Below are 23,868 nucleotides of genomic sequence, written 5' to 3' on the forward strand. Positions count from 1 at the left end.
CCCCCTACCTACTTCCCTTTCCACAGCCCTCAATTTGTTTCCCAGAATCAAGAGTCTCTCATGGTTTGTCTCCCTCTCTGCTTTCTTCCCATTCATTTTTCCTCCCTTCCCCTAAGATGCTGTCTTGTTTCTCAAATTCCTCGTATCAGTGAGATCATATGATAATTGTCTTTCTCTGATTGACTTATTTCACTTAGCATAATACCCTCTAGTTCCATCCATGTGGATGTAAGGATTCTAAAGTACATTATGTCAGATGAAAGTGTGTATTCATCCACAGAAAAGTACCATATTAATTCTATGCGGAAAACAAATTTATAGAGACATAGTGTCTAGAACAGAGTCATAATAAGCATTCAATAAATATTAATTGAACAAATAAATGGATCAGACTTTTACTTTTAAAAAATGTATCTAATGTGCTTGCAGAATGGTTTGGTTTTAGATTAACCTGTTTCATCAATTATTTATGATCCTGTAATTAAAAGCTTGGCATATCCATTCTTCAATCCAGCAACTCAATTTATAGTTCACTGAATCTTCATTTTAAAGAATTAACCAACCTAAAACAGATTCAGTAAAATGAATTTATTTCATAACATCTCAGCATAAAATTATAATTACTTACCTAAGCATGCTTGTACAGATTTAAGATGAAGGTGCCACATATGGAGAATAGAGTAATTATTGCTGTTCTTTTCAATTACTACTAGAAAGAACTTTTCTGAAAATGGTGGTGGACGATATCCTATTGTTCAAAAGAAAAGTATATTTAAGTTATAGTTCTATCGGGTGAAAAGAAAGACACTTTCAAAAAACTTCTCTCTTTTTTTTTTTTTAAAAGGTCAAGCAAAGCTTTATTTTGTGCCAAGCATCAAGAATCAAACTGACCGGTCACAGCCGTCTCTAACAAAGAGGAGACCCCTCCCCGCCTCAAAGACTAAATTTTATAGAGCAAAGGCAATGTGGTTGAGCCTGGCTACACATAGGTGGCCAGTGAGATTACAATTTACCCTAGTAGATATTTGCACAATGGCTTTTTTTTTTATTTATTTGAGAGACAGAGAGAGAGCATGAGAGGGGAGGTCAGAGGGAGAAGCAGACTCCCCATGGAGCTGGGAGCCCGATGTGGGACTCGATCCCAGGACTCCGGGATCATGACCTGAGCCGAAGGCAGTTGCTTAACCAACTGAGCCACCCAGGAGCCCCTACCCTAGTAGATATTTGAACTAGCCTATCACCTTGGTCAGAACTGGCGTCCAAAAGGCGGGGCCCACTCTCCCTGGTAGCTAGGGAGACAGTATGCGTGCTCCACTGATTGGATGTCTCCACCTGGCCTGACCTGCCCTTGTATCTGGGCTTTGCAATTAAGTTCCTCTGGGAGGGGCAGGGTCAATCTAAGTTTACTGCATAAACAACAAAATGGCTCCCTCTGCCTAAGTAGGCCCTTACAGTAACATATCTTTTATTTTTTTTAATCATTTTTTAAATTTATTTTCAGCATAACAGTATTCATTGTTTTTTGTACCACACCCAGTGCTCCTTGCAATCCGTGCCCTAATACCCACCACCTGGTTCTCCCAACCTCCCACCCCCCCACCTCTTCAAACCCTTCAGATTGTTTTTGATATGTATGCAAGTTGAGAGGAAGAGGGAAAAATAGATATTTAGGAGTTTTATGTAATTTTTGTGACAAAAGGTAAGTAGCTATCAAAGACTAATGGGACTAGGACACCGGTGGCTCAGTCAGTTAAGCTTCTACCTACAGCTTGGGTCATGATCCCAGGGTCCCGCATCAGGCTCCCTGCTAAGCGGAGAACCTGCTTCTCCCTTTGCCTGCTCTGCCCATTCTGCCTGCAGCTCTGCTTCTGCTCTTTCTCTCTGACGAACAAATAAAATCTTAAAAAAAAAAAAAAAAGACTAATGGGACTATGTCAAAAGTACACAAAAGCCAACATGAAGGTATACCTATTGGTCAAAGATGAGGAACCTTCATACTGTTTTCCACAGTGCCTGTGACAGTTTACATTCCCATCAACAGTGCATGGGGTTTCTTTTTCTCCACATCCTTGTCAACACTTGTTATTTCTCATGTTTTTTTATTTTAGGCATTTTGACAGATGTGAGGTGATATATCATTATGGTTTCTATTTGAATTTCCCCGATGAATGATGTTGAGCAAAAACTTTCTTTAAAAATGAAAACCCACAATAACAACTCATTGGAAATGATCACTGCTAGAGCTCTAATTGTGGTTTCTGAATACCATACCTCATTAAAAAGAACAGTCTGGAGTGATAACTCCATTCTTGCAAAGGATATCTACAACATGAGCCTAGGAGAACTTATAGTGCTGAAAGAAAGCCAAATAGTAATAATAATAAGGCTGTGTCAGAAGGACTCAGAACCAACTTGAAAGGGTCCTCACTAGCCTCACATAGGACAATGTGAGCACTATAAAGAACGACTGAAACTGACTGAAATATGCTAAGTACATAAAAACCCAGGAGTGATGAGTACCTCTCTATATCTATACTATTCTTCAATAAAAAGTTCTTTAAAAATGGATTCATAATGGTAGTCAAAAGAAAAAGAAAGTTAAGCAACAACAATAATATATTCATCAGTAATCCCTGGTGATAACTTGGGCACAAACTCCCTCTTCTGAAATTGTGAATTAAATGGAAGGAACTAAATACTTACCCTGCCTTTCCTAAAAATAACTTTTTATTTCTAAGTAACCAAGTAGCTCTAGTTGATAAGGGAAAACTCTTCTTTACAAATACTTTCCAGCTAATAAGTAAATGAGAACTGATAAAGTTAGGAAATCATAATTTTGCAATCTTTAATGAAATAATGGGTCCAAAAACAACATTAATTGAAGAAACCATGATTGCTTCATGTAGTAGATTGCAGCAAACTTTACACTAGAACCACCACCTGAATCTTCTGCATCTTAGCATCACTAAAAACAAGGCATCCTAAGTGATATTCTTTCGTATGTTCTTCTATGAAGGACATAGCATCACCTAGGAAGTTGAACCTGGATCTAATTAAATCTAAATAGGTAATCTGCTGATAGAAGAAAGTGTGAATGACACCATAATAACTAGTTAGGCAAATTATTATAAAATAACTTTCTCTAAAATAAGTGGCATGATGAGAGTATAAATGGGTAGTCACTTCAAATTAAAAGACCCTTAAACAATGAAATACGGGGGCGCATGGGTGGCTCAGTGGGTTAAAGCCTCTGCCTTCGGCTCAAGTCATGATCCCGGGGTCCTGGGATCGAGCCCCGCGTCGGGCTCTCTGCTCATTGGGGAGCCTGCTTCCACCTCTCTCTCTCTCTGCCTGCTTCTCAGCCTACTTGTGATCTCTGTCTGTCAAATAAATAAATAAAATCTTAAAAAAAAAAAAAAACAATGAAATACAATGTATAGACTTTGGATACAAATCCAAACAACTGAAAATCAAATAACTTTTGACATTTTGAGACAACTGAATAAAGTAAATATGGACTAGTTATTATACAATTCTGAGGAATTTTGTTATTGATCAATGTGATAATATACTCATTTAAGAAAGTCATTTTTAGAAATGCATGTGGAAGAACACAGGAGTGAAACAACATGACGGTTGGGTTTGTTTGATAATATTTCAGGAAGAGGCACCTAGTGGCTCAGTCAGTTAAGTGGCTGACTCTTGATTTTGGCTCAGGCTATGGTCTTGGGGTCCTGGAATCAAGCCCTGCATCAGGTTCCACGCTCAGCAGGGAGTAACTTCAGGATTTTCTCTCTCCCTCTGCTCCTCCCCACCTTGTGATCTCTCTCTCTCTCTCTCAAATAAATAAATAGATCTTTTAAAAAAATTTTTCAGGAAAAAAGAAAAAGAAAGTAGGATAAAGCAAGTAAAAGAAAATCTTAAAATCTTTAAAGATTTTATTTACTTATTTGACAGAAACACACAGCAAGAGAGGGAACATAGGCAGGGGGAGTGGGAGAGGGAGAAGCAGGCTTCCCACCAAGCAGAGAACCCGATGCAGGGCTTGATCCCAGGACCCTGGGATCATGACCTGAGCTGAAGCAGACACTTAGTGACTGAGCCACCCAGGCACCCCCAAATCTTAAAATCTTTAAACTATATACTTTACTTTTGTTTGTAATTAGCATTTTTCTTAATTAAAAGAGAAATTAGAAGGGTGTCTGGTAGACCATGAGACTCTTGACTTCAGTGACGTGAGTTCAAGCCCCATGCTGGTGATGGAGCCTATTTAAAATGAAAAAGCTTTTTTAAATTTAAAAAAATTAAAAGAGAAATTATTTTTTAATTAAAACTCAGAAAGTACAAAATAAGGCAGGAGCCAGGAAGAAAGAACATTTGCTTATCAAGTCCTTTAAGAAAGTAACTATAGGGCGCCTGGGTGGCTCAGTGGATTAAGCTGCTGCCTTTGGCTCAGCTCATGATCTCAGGGTCCTGGGATCGAGTCCCACATCGGGCTCTCTGCTCAGCAGGGAGCCTGCTTCCCTCTCTCTCTCTCTCTCTGCCTGCCTCTCCATCTACTTGTGATCTCTCTCTGTCAAATAAATGAATAAAATCTTTAAAAAAAAATTAAAAAATTAAAAAAAAAGAAAGAAAGTAACTATAAACTCAAGAAGAATGTCAAAGAAACTGCACAAAATCTAAAGAAAAACCAAGAAAGGCATTAGGAAATCTTTTGGTCTAATTTTGCGATTACATAAAGAAATTTCAAAAGAAGGAAATAAAAGAGTATTTTTAAATGTAAGTCTTTCAATTAAAAATATTATAGTATTTTTAGTATAGTATATATTACAGTATTATACTATAGTATAATATAGTAAAAATATCATAGTACTATATATATAGTATTCTATATATATATAGAATTATATATTTTTACAAGCATTGTTTCTATTCTTGTTTGTATTCTTGTTAGAGGTAGAATGATAAACAGTACCTAGGTTTATGGGACAGCAAATAAAAAAGTTCAACCCAAATAAAGGTAAAATATTATGGAAAAGCACATTTTAAATATATAAAGCAGTCCTTTTATACTCTGATAGTAAAATAAAACCATGTGACAACTGAATAACTTATCAAGAAGAAAAAGTATTAATATTAGAAGATGCATGAAAGGAAAAAATTACTAGTGACTAGTGAAGAAATGTCACAGAAGAATTCATTCTTATGAAAAGGCAATTACCTATAAAATTTTGGTAGAAATATTGTTCATAAATGACAATACATAATTCTGTGATACAAGCTACATCAATAAAATTAATTATGTCTATTTAGATACTTATGATCTATAACCAAATTAGATAAAATATCTGGAAACCTTCTGTAAACTAAAAACATCTTCATCATATAAAATGAATTCTTAATATAGAAGATGTCTTTCCTTCTTTCAAATAGAAAATATTCTATTTGTTCTATGTTGACATTTGTTCAACATTTGTTCTAGGTTGACTAAATTAAAATAGAATAGGACTGTCTTATAATTATAAAGTTAGAACTTTTAAAAGGAACATTTTAAGCTAAATAATGAAGTTTAAACTAAACATCACATGGGGTCTATCTTGAAAGCTCTTATGAAGAACTACTTTTTTTGCACGAAAAACCAAATACTACATGTCACAGGGGAATACTGTGAGATGGTACCTTTAATTCAGTGTACCTGAGGTTCCTGATACACCATACAAAACAATGTCTTATATTGTATACTCATCAATGGTCTTTAGCAGTGTACTGAGGACTTCTAAAAACTTACACTAAGATTAAATGGTTTGCTTGAGATACCACAGGGAATTTACTACCAATCAAAGTAATTTAATTGCAGAACTGAACAATTAAAATTATTTTTTAAAACAAACTAGGATTCATAAGTAATATTTTCTTGACAACAGTCTTTGTCATTGGTGAAACTGGATGTAATATTCACCCACATGCTTTCTTCACATACAAACAAGAAATTTTTACAGAACTGTTGTTTTGTGCTAAAAATTATGAGTGATGACTTTTGATATAAAGATCCATATTCAATAACAATTTGGAGTTTGTTTTTAAGATTATAGTGTCAAACTCAAGACTACTTTTTAAAAGTACCTTGTGAAGGCTGAAAAAAAATTTCTGTTTCCTTTTTCTCCATATCTTCCTTATGTGGTTTGTATCCTATAATGAAGTCTTCTTGAAATACATGAAGCAACTGTGTATTTGAGCCACACTACAAATAGGAAAAAAATGAAGTTTCATCTTTGAAATTCCCTGTCTTCCACCCACCACCTCCCCAAGAACACAAATGTAGAAGAAATAAATCTAACAATTTCTATTCTTTATCAACTGACAAATTAGAAAGGAAAAAGCAACAGAAAAAAATGAATCACCTGGGCAGAGAAAACTGCTTTCAGAGATGCTATAGCCAGCCAATAGCAGAATTGAAGAGCTCTAATAAAAACAAATCAACATACCTGCTTCTCAAAACACACACACACACACACACACACACACACACCCACCATAAGTGATCTACACCACTTTGAGCTCAAAAATATTAGGTCTCATGACTTGCTGGAGAAGGCTATGCTGACTATGTAATAAGGCAACTAGTATAGGATTCCCTTAGTTTTTCTAATTCCACTTGGGAACCAAAAATAGGAAAACCAGAAACATCCTCAAAGTATTCCCAGTCTATCTAGTGGGAATTGTGAGGGGCCCTATGACAGCCAGAGGGTGACACACCTCTAGATTAATGTATTCACATGTAAGTAACAAGGATTTCTAAACGGATGGAGGAGCCATCATCATCAGCTGCTACTGATATGCTAGGTGACTGCGTCTTTTTAACACAGAGAAAAAAAACTAAAAACAATACAAATGGCTACTTATAATCACAAAGGGAATGGAAATTCAAGAAAAAACTAAATTCAGACAAAATCTTTGGGTGGAAGTGTGTTAAGACAATTAGAGGCTGCCTCACAGATTTCAAGGAATGGAGGCATGGATGGGTGGGCTAAATCTTATGGAATAAAGGAGGTCAACCTCCTTACAAACTACACAGAAATGAAAGAACTATAATATTAGGTTGACCCACAGAAAATTTATGAAAGTTATATGGTATTTTTATGTGTCCCCACATAGAAACCAAAAATCTCTTCACGTGTAGAGAAAAAGGTCACCTCCCCAAAGGAAAAAATAAATGAGAAGGGAAGGGTGAGTTCTTCATGGATATCGAAATCATACAGCACATTGGGCACAAACCTAGAATGAGTTTTAGCCATTTATCGGTGCTTACAGTTCACCAGCCCTTATGTTAAAGATAGCCACTACTAAGGGGGGGGGGGATCTTGAACAGCTGTGAAGTGAAAAGCATGATGCTAAGTAAGAGTGGCCTCTGTTAATATCCCATGGTGAAGAGAAGGAGCTAAAGTGGGAGAAGAACTTAACACTCAGCCCATTAAAAATGAAGACCTTTATGGGAATGAAGACAGTCCACTCTTCTGCCATATCCCTATGGAGGAGAATAAGGAAATCACGGGTTAGGGATTTCCTTGGAGGCATTAGTAACGTGAATCTGGCAGCCATATTTCTGTTGCCAAGAGCTGACATTTCTCTACATTAGTGGAAATTATTACATTTTCCCCAACAGAAACTATCAGGCACCATGGGAAAAAAATAATACAACTATATTTGTTTTTAAATATGGTTTGCTCAATTTCTTCATTTCCTTGTTTGAAAATATTGGTAACTTCCTCACCAAAACAATCTTTTTTCCTATTTGGAATGAATATATTAGTGCTATCCCTTAGTCCATCAACATGATCCTGAAGAAACAAGTATCTTGAGGTCTAGAAAGGGATTTATAAACTCACTGTAGGGAGAAGGGTTCTCCCTCTTTCCTGGGTAGTTGCCAAGGAAGAACAATGACTATACAAAAGACTTAGGATTAGAAAGTAAATGTATACTTTGATCTTACTTTTTATGGATATTGTAAAAACATCTAATATTCAGCCTAACAAGGCAATCAGTCTAAAGCTGAACTATCATCAGAGTTGAAATGAGGAATAGTATAAAAAGAGAAACCACAACTCAAGCCCCTATGCAGCTGTAATGTATTTTCCTTCACAGTTTTCCTGACTGAATCGAATGACCTTTAAACAGGAAATAAGGCTACAGATAAAATTTAGCTGGAGAGTAATTCCTAAATCGTTAGATTTTCACTGTGGAAATCAAGAGAAGCTGGCTGTATTTACAATTCTTAAACAAGAGAATTATTCTGATCATGAAATATATACACATAAAGCACTCTGAGATAAAGTATATTAATACCCCCAATTCACAAGCATGTTTTTACTTGGTTGGTTATTGCATCGAGTTCAATAATGCAGCCAGGTCGAGCAGTAGACTGTTGGCTCACGATATTAAACACTTCTCCAATGAGTTTCTGTAAATAAAAAACAGAAGATGTGAATCATCAACAATTTAAGAATCTATTGTCAGTGTGATACAGCATCTCAGACATTCAAGGCCCCTCTTAATATTCAACGATTGGCAATGGCGATTCATTCATTTAAAGAATTATTTAAAATTTCTGTACTCACTTTTATTCTCATGTTTAAGATTAACTAAACAGGTAGAAAACTCTATGTCTAGCTAAATAGTGTAGAACTTCAAGGCATCTGGTTCTTTTAACATGTCTTCATTTTGCAGTCCTAAAGCTCCACGACAGACCTGGCTGAGGCTGTGGCCCCATGCCCACGTGTATGGTTTGCAGATGTGCAATGCCATGTAGAAGTATGACGCTGCCAGTGAGAAGGTACGCACGATGGTTGACAGGAAGTGGGACTCTGTATCTTGAGATGAGGATGTTTGAACTAACATGGGAAGTTTAACTTTGGACATCCAAACTCTCAAACCTTCGTGCTGAAAAAGGCAGTCCCTTCTCCCTCTTTCCAATCAGGCTTCCCTTGCATAAAAACCTTTCAGTAACTTCACTTGAAGCAGTTACTTCACAAGGAGATGCCCAGTCTCCTCAGCATCACTGCTATTACTTCTTACCACCTGCAGGCCGCTGAGGGGGTCAGGTTCCAGCTTAGCCTAGGGTTATAAATACAAGACTACCTCTGGGAAAACAGCACATACCCTGGGGTTGTAGCATCTTTCCAATTTGTATCAGCAAGATGCCAGAGACATGGATGGGTTTAGACCAAGGAGGACAAAATATATGGCTGGGTATGGCTGACTTTATTGTTAGGAGTACATTCAAACAAAATTCAGGCTTTAAAGAGTTAGCTCAGACACCCGGAGGTAGTGTCTCCTGGATTTGTTAACTGCAATCTGAATGCAACTGTGGCCTACAGGGGGTGGGGTTAAAACACCAGAATACCTCTAACACACCAGGAGTCCTTGCTACTCAAGTGTGGTCAATGAACCAGCAACAATAGCAACACCAGGAAGCTTTTTAGAAATGCAGCTCTCAGGCCCTGAAGCTAATACATCCACACTGTAACACCATCTCTAGATGATTCGTGTACATACTGAAGTTTAGTAAGTACTGACGTGCGTAAGTTGTTCTCCGCCTTGGCTGCACACTGAATCACCTGAGGAGCTTTAACAGTGACGGCTGCTTAGGTCGCAATTACAGAGACTGATTTATTGGTCTTGAGTACAATGTGATCACAGGCATTTTACAAACTCCTCAGGTGCTTCTGACGTGCAACCAAGGTTGCAGCCCCCTTGCAGGGATACCCATTCCAGGTAAGGATTTGCCTTCCCTGCCCACAACTCTGCTGCTAGCACTGACTAAGGCCTTACCAAATGCCTTACTCAACACTACAGGATCCTACTCAACTTTACCTCCAACAAAGGAACCCATTTTACAGCAGAAGATAGGGCCAGAATTAGGATAAAATGAAAAAAGCACTCATGTTGGGTGCAAAATTTAAGGGGGGGGGTACCAAAAACTCAATAATCAAGATAAATAATACCTTAATGCAGTATTTTTTTTAAAAGATTTATTGGGGCTCCTGGGTGGCTCAGTCGGTTAAGCATCTGCCTTCGGCTCAGGTCATGGTCCTGGGATTGAGCCCCACATCTGGCTCCCTTCTCAGTGGGGAGTCTGTTCTCCCTCTCCCTCTACCGTGTCCCCTGCTTGTGCTCACTCTCTCTCTCTCAAATAAAATCATTTAAAAAAAAAAAGATTTATTTGAGAGAGAGAGTGCATGCATGCACAGGTGGGGGAGGGGAAGAGGGAGAGGGAAAGGGAGAACCTTAAGCAGACTTCCAGCTGAGCACAGAGCCCCAGGCAGGGCTTGATCTCATGACCCATGAAATCCTGATCTGAGTTGAAATCATATGTCAGACATTTAACCAACTGAACCACCCAGGCTCTCAAGGCAATATTTCTTAAAATCAGATTTAATGCAAAAAATTTCATAATGAAGAAAATATCAAAATTTTATATGCAGGAATCAATAGTGTCATGGGGTACCTGGCTGGCTCAGTCAGAAGAGCCTGTGACTCTGGGGTTGTGAGTTCAAGCCCTACATTGGGTGTAAAGATTATTTAATTAATAAACTTAAAAACTAAAAAGAAAAATGTCTTGATGAGCCATATTAGAGCCTGAGACAAAAACAAATCACAGATATGTTTATATGTATTTTTTAATGATTAATATTTTTTCAGAACATTAATGTGGTTGAAAACTATTGAAAAACTGAAAAGAAAGTATATTAAGGGGCACCTGGGTGGCTCAGTGGGTTAAAGCCTCTGCCTTCGGTTCAGGTCATGATCCCAGGGTCCTGGGATCGAGCCCCGCATCGGGCTCTCTGCTCAGCGGGGAGCCTGCTTCCTCCTCTCTCTCTGCCTGCCTCTCTGCCTACTTGTGATATCTCTGTCAAATAAACAAATAAAAATCTTAAAAAAAAAAAAGAAAGTATATTAAAACTCACAATCATTATTTTATATTTAAGTTTATTTATACCAAAATGATATTATTATTTTACTTAACTGGCTCTAATGAAAGAAAACATCAATATATTTTTTAAATCTACTTTTGCTTGTTTTCAATATAGACAACTTCCCTGTTTGACAATCTCTTGACCGAGTGACAATCTCAAATAATTTCTTTGATTAATTTGTTATTTTTTAGAAAGGGAGGAGGGGAAAGGGCAGAGGGAGAAGGAGAGAGAGAATCTTAAGCAGGTTCCACACTCAGGATGGATGCAGGGCTTGACCCTGAAATCATGACCTGAGCCAAAATCAAGAGTCAGGTGTTTAACGAATTGAGCCACCCAGGTGCTCCATAAATAATTTTTAATTAACTTCAGCTTATTGAAATTTCTTCTGCAGAACACTGGGACTGCTTTTTTTTTTTTTTTTTAAGTTCTGCAGTCCACTTCCAAACTTACATAAGACAGCACTGAACAAAATTTGTGAATCAGTTTGAGAAGATCCAAACACAACATTGATTTTATATTACAAATTATGGATCTCGCATGACACTTAAAACTATTTCAGATGAATTTTCATAAGACTTAAACTGTCAAAATATTTAAGAGCCAAGTGAGTGGCTGCATTTTGTAAACAAGATTATCCCTCCAGCTAAAAATTCAAAATCTAAAGCACTTTAATTTTTCATACCTCCATTTTGAATGTAAAATTAATATGCTTGGTAGTCAGAATAAGACCCCAAAAATGTCCTCATCCTAATTCCCAGGACCTGTGAATATGTTACTTTACATAACAAATGAGATATTGTGGGTGTGATTAAATCAAACAACTGGATATGGAAAATTATGTTGGATTAGGTAGAAGGGCCCACTGTAATCGTAACGGTCCTTATAAGAGGGAGGAAGTATGGTCAGATTCAGAGAAAGAGATTTGAAAATCCTCTGCTACTAACTTTAAAAAGGAGGAAGGAGCCATGAACCAAAAGATGCAGGGGTCTCTAGAAGCTAGAAGAAGCAAGAAAATGGAATCCCCACCCAGAGTCTCCAGAGGGAATATGGCCCTATTGACACTTTGGTTTTAGAATACCCTACCTCCAAAACAGTAAGATAATAAATGTATTGTTTTAAAGTCACCAATTCGGTGGTGACAATTTGTCTTATCAGCAATAGGAAACTAATACGGGTGCCTACAATCTCTTTACTGTTTACTTGATCAGCTTTTTCCAATAAGAATATCACATCTGGTAATTCATACATTCCCAGTTTCTCTTTTAATTCACTTTCAGGTTCAGGAAATAGATTCACACCTCTTGCTAATAATTTACAGCCACCACGGGGCACCTGGGTGGCTCAGTGGGTTAAAGCCTCTGCCTTTGGCTCAGGTCGTGATCCCAGAGTCCTGGGATCGAGCCCTGCATGGCGGAGGGGGGGGGGGGGTCTCTGCTCAGCAGGGGGCCCGTTTCCCTTCCTCTTTCTCTGGCTGCCCCTCTGCCTACCTTTGATCTCTGTCAAATAAACAAATAAAATCTTTAAAAAAAAAAACTTTACACCCACCAAATATACTTGCAAAGTCACTTTCTCTTACTATATCCAACAACTCTCAAGTGAAAGCTGGATTAGCAAAGAAGTAAATTTTGACCACATTATTGAAGTGTTTCCTTTAGTTAAAGCCAGGAAAGTAAAATTATAAAAAATTCTGTTTGGGCCACAGATGAAATATTTAAAATTAAAATAATGTTGTGAATTTTAATATACTTACTTCCGATTTTCAACACTTTTCAACTGCTTTAATGTTCTGGGGGAAAAAATTAACCATTAAAAAATTACAGGAACATATGTTTCTAGAGTACACATTCTTCCTTTTGCCCCAGGCTTCAATGTGGCTCAATATGGCACTGCTAGGCCTGTCTTTATTTTAAATTTTAGCATTTTGTTCATCAAGAATTTTTCTGCATTAATTTTGATTGTTTAAAATATAGCACTAAAACCGCCCAATCCCGTAATTCCACCACTAGGTATTTACTTAAAGAAAATAAGAACACAAACGTTTGGGCCACTCCACCAGGTTTAAAAAGAAAAAGAAAAAAAAAAGTGCTGACACAGTGTAAGGGAGTGCAGAATTTGGTGGTGGGAGGAGACTACAATTATTGAATTCAGGCTCTGTGACTATCTGTAGAAGCAGGGGCTATGACAGCGTTCCTTTATATTTTTTCTTTTTCCCTGATTTCCCTACCAGGACAAGTACCAACAGTGCAACAACTTCAGGTTCCAAGTAGGACCACAACTAAACCGGCATCATTCCACAATGACCCAAGTTTCTCAATCTAAATACAGAAGAGGGATCGATGCTAGAGGACAAAAAGAGTGGACTTTGCTGGCAACTCTTGATCTGCATTTGAACCTCAATACTTTCTCCACCCTTGTCTGCCTTATCCTGTGCCCAAGAGGTTAAGTTCTGGACCCTATCACCTAGCTTGGAAGTCAGCTTCAGCTTCAGGCTGAATTTACTCAGTGGGAGGGACTGGTCAGAGACTGGAGAGGAGAGAGAGAAAAGTCGGGGCATGTGTCCCCCTTGCTCCCCACAGTTCTGGGAGTGACTATGTTCCTCTGTAGCCATCTCTCCCATCAGGCAGCGCCTGCTCCCATGGCTTTAGCTCTCCTCAGCCTTCGGCACACTGTTACTGCTCTCTTGACCCTTGAGGCACAGGGATAGATTTTTCTATTGTCACTGCAAAAAATTACCACAAACTTAGCAGTTTAAAACAACACATATGTATTCTCTTATAGTTCTATAGGTCAAAAGTCTGACATGGGTCTCACTGAACTAACATCAACTTGTCAGCAGGACCCCATTCCTTTCTGGAGACTTGAGGGGAAAATCCTATTTCTTTGCCCTTTCCAGCTTGTAGAGGTTAGTCACATTCTTTGGCTCATGGTCCCCATTTCCCCTTCCCTAAACCCAGTAATATCATCTCTCTGACCGTTCCTCTTTTGTCACCTCTCTCTGACCATAGTCAGTAAAGGTTCTCTGCTTCCAAGGACTCATGTGATCAGACTGAGCCTACCCGAATAATACAGAAAAATTTCCACAGTTCAGGACCCTTAATTTATACACATCTGCAAAGTCTCTTTTGCCATGTGAGGTTAAAAAAAAAAAAAAACAAAAACTGCAGGTTCTGGGGATTAGCACATGAATATTTTGGGGGGCCATTATTCGGATAATGGTAATAGTGGCTTCACCCTGCTGCTAGACTCTGAGTGCTTTATTATCACTTGTGGGTTAATCATGTGCTCATCTTTAAAAGGAGTTATTTCCTTAAACTCTTCACAGTTACTACACTTGATCTTAGTCAAAAGGCCGAGAAGCAATAAACTCTTCACAGTTAAACCTTTATTATGTGCCATCTGTCTCCCACCTAGGCCCTGACTGACACAGGGACAAAATCAAGGTGGTACTGACTGTCTCTCCTGAAAAAGTACAACCTTTATCAATGTGCTCTTCCCCACAAAATGCAAAGAAAGATCTGTGTGTAGCTTCTCCTACTTAGTCTTTCTTCCCAATGTAAATACTATAAACCCACAAAGAACATGAATAAGCAATTCAAAAGGAAATACAAATGGCCAATAAAAATATGAAAAACCATTCCATTTCTGCAATGATTAAAAAATGCGCAAATCAGAAGAATAGACATTAGTTCAAAATAGTGAAGATTTTGAAAGAAGAAAGAAAAAGAGGGAGGAAAAAGCCTGTACTCACAAACTTTGCTGATGAAATACAAATTGGTACAACAGCTAGCTTCCCATTGCCTTCACAAGGTAATAAAACACTTCAGCATGACATTCATCAACTTACTCATTACCTCAACAAATATTTATAGAGTGCTTATCAGATACCAGGCACTGGGAATACAGCACCGCCCTCATTTTACATTCAAATGAAAGACAGACAAATAGCACACAATTCGTTAAGTATAACAAACTGTGAAATGGTACTGAGTGTTAAGGGGAAAACAAAGTGGGAATGTGGACAGGAAGTATTGGGCAGAGGTGGTCAGGAAGCCTTCACTTGACTAAAGACCTAAAGGAGGCAAGAATATAAGCCATGTGTTATCTGAGGGAAGAACATGCCAGGCAGGGAGAACAGTAAGTAAAAGACACTAAGATGAGAGATGGTTGCCCATGCTCCAGGACCAGTAAAAAGACTGGTATGGCTGGAGCCAAAATGAGGGAGGGGAAAAGTAGAAAAATGCAGTATCAGAGAAGTGAAGGAAGGCTGGATGGGGGTAGAGTCTGTACAGTATTATAGTTCACTGTGGACATTGGCTTAAGAGTGACATGATCCAAACAAATTATACTTTAAAAATATCATTCTGACTTCTATATTAAGAATAGGAAGTCCAAGACCATCTTTCCCCACAGACACAAATTTAACAGTGATAAAATTCAACATGAAAAAAAAAAAAAACTCAACAAACTATGAATAGAAAGAAACTACCTCCATATAATAAAAGATGTATGAAAAGCTCAAAGCTAATGTTGTACCCAATGGGAAAAGACAGACTTTTTCCTCTAAGATAGATCAGGAACAAGGCAAGGATACCCACTCTCACCACTATTATCCAACACAGACTGTAAGTTCTAGCCAGAACAATTAGACAAGAAATAAAAAGCATAAAAATTAGAAAAGACATAAAATTACATGCAGATGGCATGATCTTATATGTAGAAAACTTTAAACCCCCCACACACATAAAATCGTTAGAAATAATAAACTAATTTAGTAAAGCTATAGGATACAAAAATCACCATTCAAAAATCAGGTGTGTTTCTGTATACTAACAATGACCAGTCCAGAAAGGAAATTAATATTTTCTACTTACTAGAGCATCAAAAAGAATAAAAGACTTAAGAAACCAAGCAAAGAAGATGAAAGACTTGTACACTGAAAACTATAAAACATTGTTAAGAAAAATCAAAGAAGATATAAATAAATGGAAAGACATATTATGCTGTGGATTAGAAGACTTAATATTATTAAAATGTCCATACTACCAAAATAATTGATAGATTCAATGTAATTACTATCAAAATTCCAGTGGCATATTTTGCAGAAATTGAAAAAACCATCCTAAAATTCATATGATAACCTGGGAGAAAGCTTCAAGACACTGGTTCTGTCAATAATTTCTTGGATATGACATCAAATTTCTTGGATATTACAGGCAACAAGATAAATAGACAAATGGACTACATCACACTTAAAAACTTATACATATCAAGGAAAACAACTGACAGAGTAAAAAGGCAAACTACAGAATGGAGGAAGTAACAGCAAATTATATATGTGATAAGGGCTTAACATCCAGAACACCGAAGGAACTTCTACAACTCAACAACAACAAAAAACCAAAAGGACCTGAACAGACATATCTCCAAAGAAGCTATATGAATGGCCAACATGCACATGAAAAGGTGTTTAATAGCACTAATCACAAGAGAAATTCAAATCAAAACCACTATGAGGTATCACCTCATACTCATAAGGACCACTACCAAGAATAGAAAATAACTGCTGGAATGGAAGCAGAGAAGTTGGAACCTTGTGCACTGATGGTGGGAATATACAATGGTGTTACCATTAAGGAAAACAGTATGGAGGTTCCCAAAAAATCCCACTTCCGGGTATATACCCCCAAATATTAAGAGCAGAATTGCGAAGAGATATTTGTACACCTATATTCAACACAGCATTATTCACAATAGTCAAAAGATGGAAGCAATCCAACTGTCCACTGACAGGTGCACGGGTACAGTGGAGTATCATGCAGTTTTCAAAAGGATCTCGCCACTTGCTACAACATGGATAAACTTAAGAGGACATGACACCAAGCACTAGAACAACTGAATCTTCAGTAGTATGGATGGAATTTTTTTTAATTTTAATTAAATTGCTGCCTTCAGGGCGCCTCACTGGCTCAGCGGGTGGAGCGTTCGACTCTTGATATCAGGGTTGTGAGTCTGAGGCCCACACTGGGTGTGGAGATTACTTAAAAATAAAATCTTTAAATCTCTGCCTTCGTAAACAGTTTGCTCAACATAAATTGCTTCTTGATGACTCAAAGTCATATTTATGACCATTAACTGTTACTTGTGCCTTTAAAGGTCTAAAAACCTCAAGTTCTGTCTTAATAGTAAGTACCAAATATACACTGGTATCTGAGAAGGAACATTAGGAATTAATTTCCAAATGTCTTCAAAACAGTTCTAAACTACATTTTGCTACCTAAAACCTCAGTCACTTCACGCTCAGTGTATCTCAAACTTAAGTCATCGACAATACCTCACAAATATCTAACCGCTACTAATGAATCCATTATCACAAAATTGAAACCTTAGAATCATTTCCTTTAGTATTCATATTCAGCAACTATTAAGCCCTACTCTCCCGTTCTCAATGTCTACCAAATCCCACTCTAGCTCAGGTTTATTTTACCACATGCTTTGATGACCTCAATAGATTTCCTGCCATCTCCAATGTTTCCAGGGCCTACCAACTACATTCCATCCTGCAAACTAATCACTTTACTTCCCTATCCAAAAAAAGTTTACTGTCCCCTAAATTCATCTCTTGATTCCAGAATAAAATTCAAATATTTTCAGATGTTTCTTATAGAGGGAAAAAAAAAAAAAAAAAGCTAGACTCTACCCAGCATCTACTAAAAACCCCATTTGAGGAAGAGGACAGCATGTGACAATTTCTTGCCATATTTCAAATTACAATTAGTAGAGGAAGTAACTAGAAGAACAGCTGCTCTTAGAAAAAAAAAACAAAAAAGATCAGCAGAAATAATGGGAACTTGACAGGGAACATGTTATGTTAAGAGTTTAAGATAAAAAATAAGGGTGAGGTCCTATAGTCTATCAACCAGAAAGGCAAAAATCTCAGAATTCCTTATAACATACAGCTCTCAATGTCAAAATTGCTTAGTCAATCAGAGAAAGACAATTATCATATGATCTCACTGATATGAGGAATTTGAGAAACAAGACAGAGGATCATAGGGAAAGGAAGGAAAAATGAAACAAGATGAAACCAGAGAGGGAGACAAACCATAAGAGACTCTTAATCTCAGGAAACAAACAGGTTTGCTGGAGGGGAGGCGGATGGGAGGGATGGGGAAGCTGGGTGATGGACATTGGGGAGGGTATGTGCTATGGTGAGTGCTGTGAATTGTGTAAGACTAACGAATCATACATCTGAACCCTTGAAACAAATATTACATTATATGTTAATTTTAAAAAATGGCTTAAGAGAGTCTGGAGGCTAGAAGGACTTGGGAGATTTCTGACTATGTAACTGCAACACAACTAATGAGAAAAAAGCTGGTTAGTGTAAGGGGTTGGCTAATGTCACATGAAAATCCATGTCTACCCAGAATGTCAGAATGAAATTTTTAAAAAAATTTTTTTATTATGTCATGTTAGTCACTATACAGTACATCATTAGTTTTTGATGTAGCATTCCATGATTCATTGTTTGTATGTAACACCCAATGATCCATGCAATATGTGCCCTCCTTAATAACCATCATTAGGCTAACCCATCCCTTCACCCCTCTCCCCTCTAAAACCCACAGTTTAGGGGAGCCTGGGTGGCTTAGTCGGTGAAGCAGCTGCCTTCAGCTCAGGTTGTGATCCCAGGGTCCTGGGATTGAGTCCCGCATCGGGCCTCTTGCTCAGCAGGGAGCATGCTTCTCCTTCTGCCTGCCTCTCACCCCTGCTTGTGCTGTCTCTCTCTCTCTCTCTCCCCCCCTCTCTCCCCCTCTCTCTCTGACAAATAAAATCTTAAAAAAAAAAAAAACAAAACACAAAAACCTCAGTTTGTTTCCTGGAGTCCATAGACTCTCATGGTTTGTCTCCCCCCTCTGATTCTCCCCTTCATTTTTCCCTTCCTTCTCCTAATGTCCTCCATGTTATTTCTTATGTTCCACAAATAAGTAAAACCATATAATTGTCTTTCACTTAGCATAATCTCCTCCAATTCCATCCATGTTGATGCAAATGCTGACATCTTATTTTTTCTTTTTTTAAAATATTTTATTTATTTATTTGACAGAGAGAGATATAGTGAGAGAAGGAACACAAGCAGGGGGAGTGGGAGAGGGAGGAGCAGGCTTCCTGCTAAGCAGGGAGCCAGATGCGGGGCTCGATCCCAGGACCCTGAGATCATGACCTGAGCCTAAGGCAGACACTTAATGACTGAGCAACCCAAGTGCCCAGACATCTTATTTAGAGGAAGTATATTTGCAGATCTAATCTGTTTAAGATAAGGTCATACTAAATTAGGGTGGGTGTCCTTCTAAGGAGAGGGCACATAGAGACACCCAAAGAGAGAAAGGCCATGTGAAGACAGAGACAGAGACTACAGTGTTGCAGCTTCAAGTCTACAAACACTGAAGATTGGATGGAGCAACCAGAAGTTAGGAAGAGGCAAGAAAGGATCTTCCCCTAGAGCCTTCAGAAAGAACATGGTCCTGCCAACACCTTCATTTCAAACTAAATGTATATGCAAAAAAACAGAGTTGCAAAGTATGTGAAACACAAAACTTCTAGAGCTAAAAGGAGAAATGGACAAATTCACAATTATGGTTGGGAATTTCAACACCCTTCTGATAGAAATTGATAGAACTAGACAGAAAATTAGCACAGATTTAGGGGAACTCAACACCCCCATTAATGAAAACAAAAGCTAACTGACAATTTTAGAATACCACACCCAACAACAGCAGAAAATGTTCAAGTGCCATGGAATACATACTAAGATAAACAAGATCCTGGGCCATAAAACAAGCCTCAATAAATTTACAAGGATTGGAATCATGAAGTGTGTTCTCCTACCATCATGCAATCAAATTAGAAATCAGAAACAGAATGATAACAGGAAAATCTCTTCTCAGTATTCACTGGGAAGCTAAACAACACCCTTTTAAGTAACCCATGAATCAAGTAAGAATTCTCAAGGAAAATTTAAAAATACAGTGAAGTGAATAAAATGAAAATATTACTTATCAAAATGCCAAAGTAGTACTGAGAGGGAAATTTTTTTTTAATTTATTTGACAGATCACAAGTAGGCAGAGAGGCAGGCAGAGAGAGACAGGAGAAGGCAGGCTCCCCTAGACAGCAGGGAGCCCGATGCAGGACTTGATCCCAGGACCCTGAGGTCATGACCTGAGCCGAAGGCAGAGTCTTTAACCACTGAGCCACCCAGGCACCCCTGAGAGGGAAATTTATAGAACTAAATGCATATGTTAGAAAATAAGAAAAGCTTCAAAACAAAACTCTAAGTTACTATGTCATGAAACCTAGAAAAAGACTCCCCTATACCCAAGAAAGGGCAGAAGGAAGAAAATAATAAAAGAGCAGAAATTAATGAAAATGAAAACAAAAACAAAGACCTTAATGAAACAAAGAGTTCATTCTTTCACAATATCAATAAAATTAACAAATCTGTAGCAAGACTGATAAGATAAAAAGAGGAAAGGAGGAGATTGGAGTCAGGATGGCGGAGAAGTAGCAGGCTGAGACTACTTCAGGTAGCAGGAGACCAGCTAGATAGCTTATCTAAAGATTGCAAACACCTACAAATCCAAGGGGAGATGGAAGAGAAGAAGAACAGCAATTCTAGAAACAGAAAATCAACCACTTTCTGAAAGGTAGGACTGGCGGAGAAGTGAATCCAAAGCAACGGGAAGATAGACCGCGGGGGGAGGGGCCGGCTCCCGGCAAGCGGCGGAGCAACGGAGCACAAAATCAGGTCTTTTAAAAGTCTGTGCCGCTGAGGGACATCGCTCCAGGGGCTTAACCGGGGTGAAGCCCACGCAGGGTCAGCGTGGCCTCAGGTCCCGCAGGGTCACAGAAGGATCGGGGGTGTCTGAGTGTCTCAGAGCTTACAGGTATTAGAACGGGGAAGCCGGCTACAGAGACAGAGCCGAGGAGTGAGCTCTAAGCTCCGGGTTACCTTGAACCGGTCGCAGGCTCGGTCAGCTCGGAGCGCGGCCCGAGGCCAGGGTGACGGGAGTAATTGGGCGCTGTTCTCTGGGGGCGCACTGAGGAGTGGGGCCCCAGGCTCTCGGCTCCTCCAGGCAGGAGACCGGGAGGCCGCCATCTTCATTCCTGTCCTCCGGAACTCTACGGAAAGCGCTCAGGGAACAAAAGCTCCCAAAAGCACACCCGAGCGGATTACTGAGCCTGGCCCCTGGTAAGGGAGGTGCAATTCCGCCTGGGGCAAAGACACTTGAGAATCACTACAACAGGCCCCTCCCCCAGATCAACAAGAAACCCAGCCAGGACCAAGTTCACCTACCAAGGAGTACAGTTTCAATACCAAGGAGAGCAGCGGAATTCCAGAGGAGGAGAAAGCAAAGCACGGAACTCATGGCTTTCTCCCCATGATTCTTTAGCCTTGCAGTTAATTTAATTTTTTTTCTTTTTCAATTTATTTTTCTTCTTCTGCTAAATTTTTTTAACTTTTACCCTTTTCTTTTTTAACGTTTTTTAACTAGTTTATCTAATATATATATATTTTTTCCTTTTTATATTTTTTCTTTATTGGTTTTCATTTTTTAATTTTTTTTTTCTTTCTGAACCTCTTTTTATCCCCTTTCTCCCCCCTCACGATTTGGGATCTCTTCTGATTTGGCTAAAGCATATTTTCCTGGGGTTGTTGCCACCCTTTTAGTATTTTACTTGCTCCTTCATATACTCTTATCTGGACAAAATGACAAGGCAGAAAAATTCACCACAAAAAAAAGAACAAGAGGCAGTACCAAAGGCTAGGGACCTAATCAATACAGACATTGGTAATATGTCAGATCTAGAGTTCAGAATGATGATTCTCAAGGTTCTAGCCGGGCTCGAAAAAGGCATGGAAGATATTAGAGAAACCCTCTCGGGAGATATAAAAGCCCTTTCTGGAGAAATAAAAGAACTAAAATCTAACCAAGTTGAAATCAAAAAAGCTATTAATCAGGTGCAATAAAAAATGGAGGCTCTCACTGCTAGGATAAATGAGGCAGAAAAAAGAATTAGTGATATAGAAGACCAAATGACAGAGAATAAAGAAGCTGAGCAAAAGAGGGACAAACAGCTACTGGACCACGAGGGGAGAATTCGAGAGATAAGTGACACCATAAGACGAAACAACATTAGAATAATTGGGATTCCAGAAGAAGAGGAAACAGAGAGGGGAGCAGAAGGTATATTGGAGAGACTTATTGGAGAGAATTTCCCCAATATGGCAAAGGGAACAAGCATCAAAATCCAGGAGGTTCAGAGAACCCCCCTCAAAATCAACAAGAATAGGTCCACACCCCATCACCTAATAGTAAAATTTAAAGTCTTAGTGACAAAGAGAAGATCCTGAAAGTAGCCCAGGAAAAGAAGTCTGTAACATACAATGGTAAAAATATTAGATTGGCAGCAGACTTATCCACAGAGACCTGGCAGGCCAGAAAGAGCTGGCATGATATATTCAGAGCACTAAGCGAGAAAAACATGCAGCCAAGAATCCTATATCCAGCTAAGCTATCATTGAAAATAGAAGGAGAGATTAAAAGCTTCCAGGACAAACAAAAACAAAGAATTTGCAAACACCAAACCAGCTCTACAGGAAATATTGAAAGGGGTCCTCTAAGCAAAGAGAGACCCTAAAAGTAGTAGATCAGAAAAAAACAGAGACAATATACAATAACAGTCACCTTACAGGCAATACAATGGCACTAAATTCATATCTCTCAATACTTACCCTGAATGTTAATGGGCTAAATGCCCCAATCAAAAGACACAGGGTATCAGAATGGATAAAAAAAACAAAACGTATCTATATGTTGTGTACAAGAAACTCACCTTAAACCCGAAGACACCTCGAGATTTAAAGTGAGGGGGTGGAAAAGAATTTACCATGCTAATGGACATCAGAAGAAAGCAGGAGTGGCAATCCTTATATCAGATCAATTAGATTTTAAGCCAAAGACTATAATAAGAGATGAGGAAGGACACTATATCATACTCAAAGGAACTGTCCAACAAGAGGATCTAACAATTTTAAATATCTATGCCCCTAACGTGGGAGCAGCCACCTATATAAACCAATTAATAACAAAATCAAAGAAACACATCAACAATAATACAATAATCGTAGGGGACTTTAACACTCCCCTCACTGAAATGGACAGATCATCCAAGCAAAAGATCAACAAGGAAATAAAGGCCTTAAATGACACACTGGACCAGATGGACAACACAGATATATTCAGAACATTTCATCCCAAAGCAACAGAATACACATTCTTCTCTAGTGCACACGGAACATTCTCCAGAATAGATCACATTCTCGGTCCTAAATCAGGTCTCAACCGTTATCAAAAGATTGGGATCATTCCCTGAATATTTTCAGACCACAATGCTCTGAAGCTAGAACTCAATCACAAGAGGAAATTTGGAAAGAACCCAAATACATGGAGACTAAACAGCATCCTTCTAAAGAATGAATGGGTCAACCAGGAAATTAAAGAAGAATTGAAAAAATTCATGGAAACAAATGATAATGAAAACACAACGGTTCAGAATCTGTGGGTCACAACAAAGGCAGTCCTGAGAGGAAAATATATAGCGGTACAAGCCTTTATCAAGAAACAAGAAAGGTCTCAGGTACACAACCTAACCCTACACCTAAAGGAGCTGGAGAAAGAACAAGAAAGAAACCCTAAACCCAGCAGGAGAAGAGAAATCATAAAGATCAGAGCAGAAATCAATGAAATAGAAACAAAAAAAAAAAAAAAAAACAAATCAACGAAACTAGGAGCTGGTTCTTTGAAAGAATTAATAAGATTGATGAACCCCTG

General features: G+C 38.4%; 1 protein-coding gene across 3 annotated transcripts in view; it reads right to left on the reverse strand.

Annotated features, from left to right (window-relative positions):
- Positions 1–23,868, reverse strand: part of LOC111160078 (Dmx like 2) — a 159,903-nt gene that overhangs the window by 52,980 nt on the left and 83,055 nt on the right. For all 3 annotated transcript variants that reach the window (XM_022522911.1, XM_022522902.1, XM_022522893.1), the window contains exons 14-16: positions 8,369–8,458; positions 6,124–6,241; positions 629–748 (exon numbers count right to left, since the gene is read on the reverse strand). In XM_022522911.1, the coding sequence (XP_022378619.1) occupies positions 629–748; positions 6,124–6,241; positions 8,369–8,458 (328 nt within the window). The remainder of the gene's footprint in view (positions 1–628; positions 749–6,123; positions 6,242–8,368; positions 8,459–23,868) is intronic.

The sequence above is a fragment of the Enhydra lutris genome, unplaced genomic scaffold (assembly GCF_002288905.1).
Source record: "Enhydra lutris kenyoni isolate GAN:26980312 unplaced genomic scaffold, ASM228890v2 scaffoldscaffold4, whole genome shotgun sequence".
In the NCBI taxonomy this organism is placed as follows: Eukaryota; Metazoa; Chordata; class Mammalia; order Carnivora; family Mustelidae; genus Enhydra; species Enhydra lutris.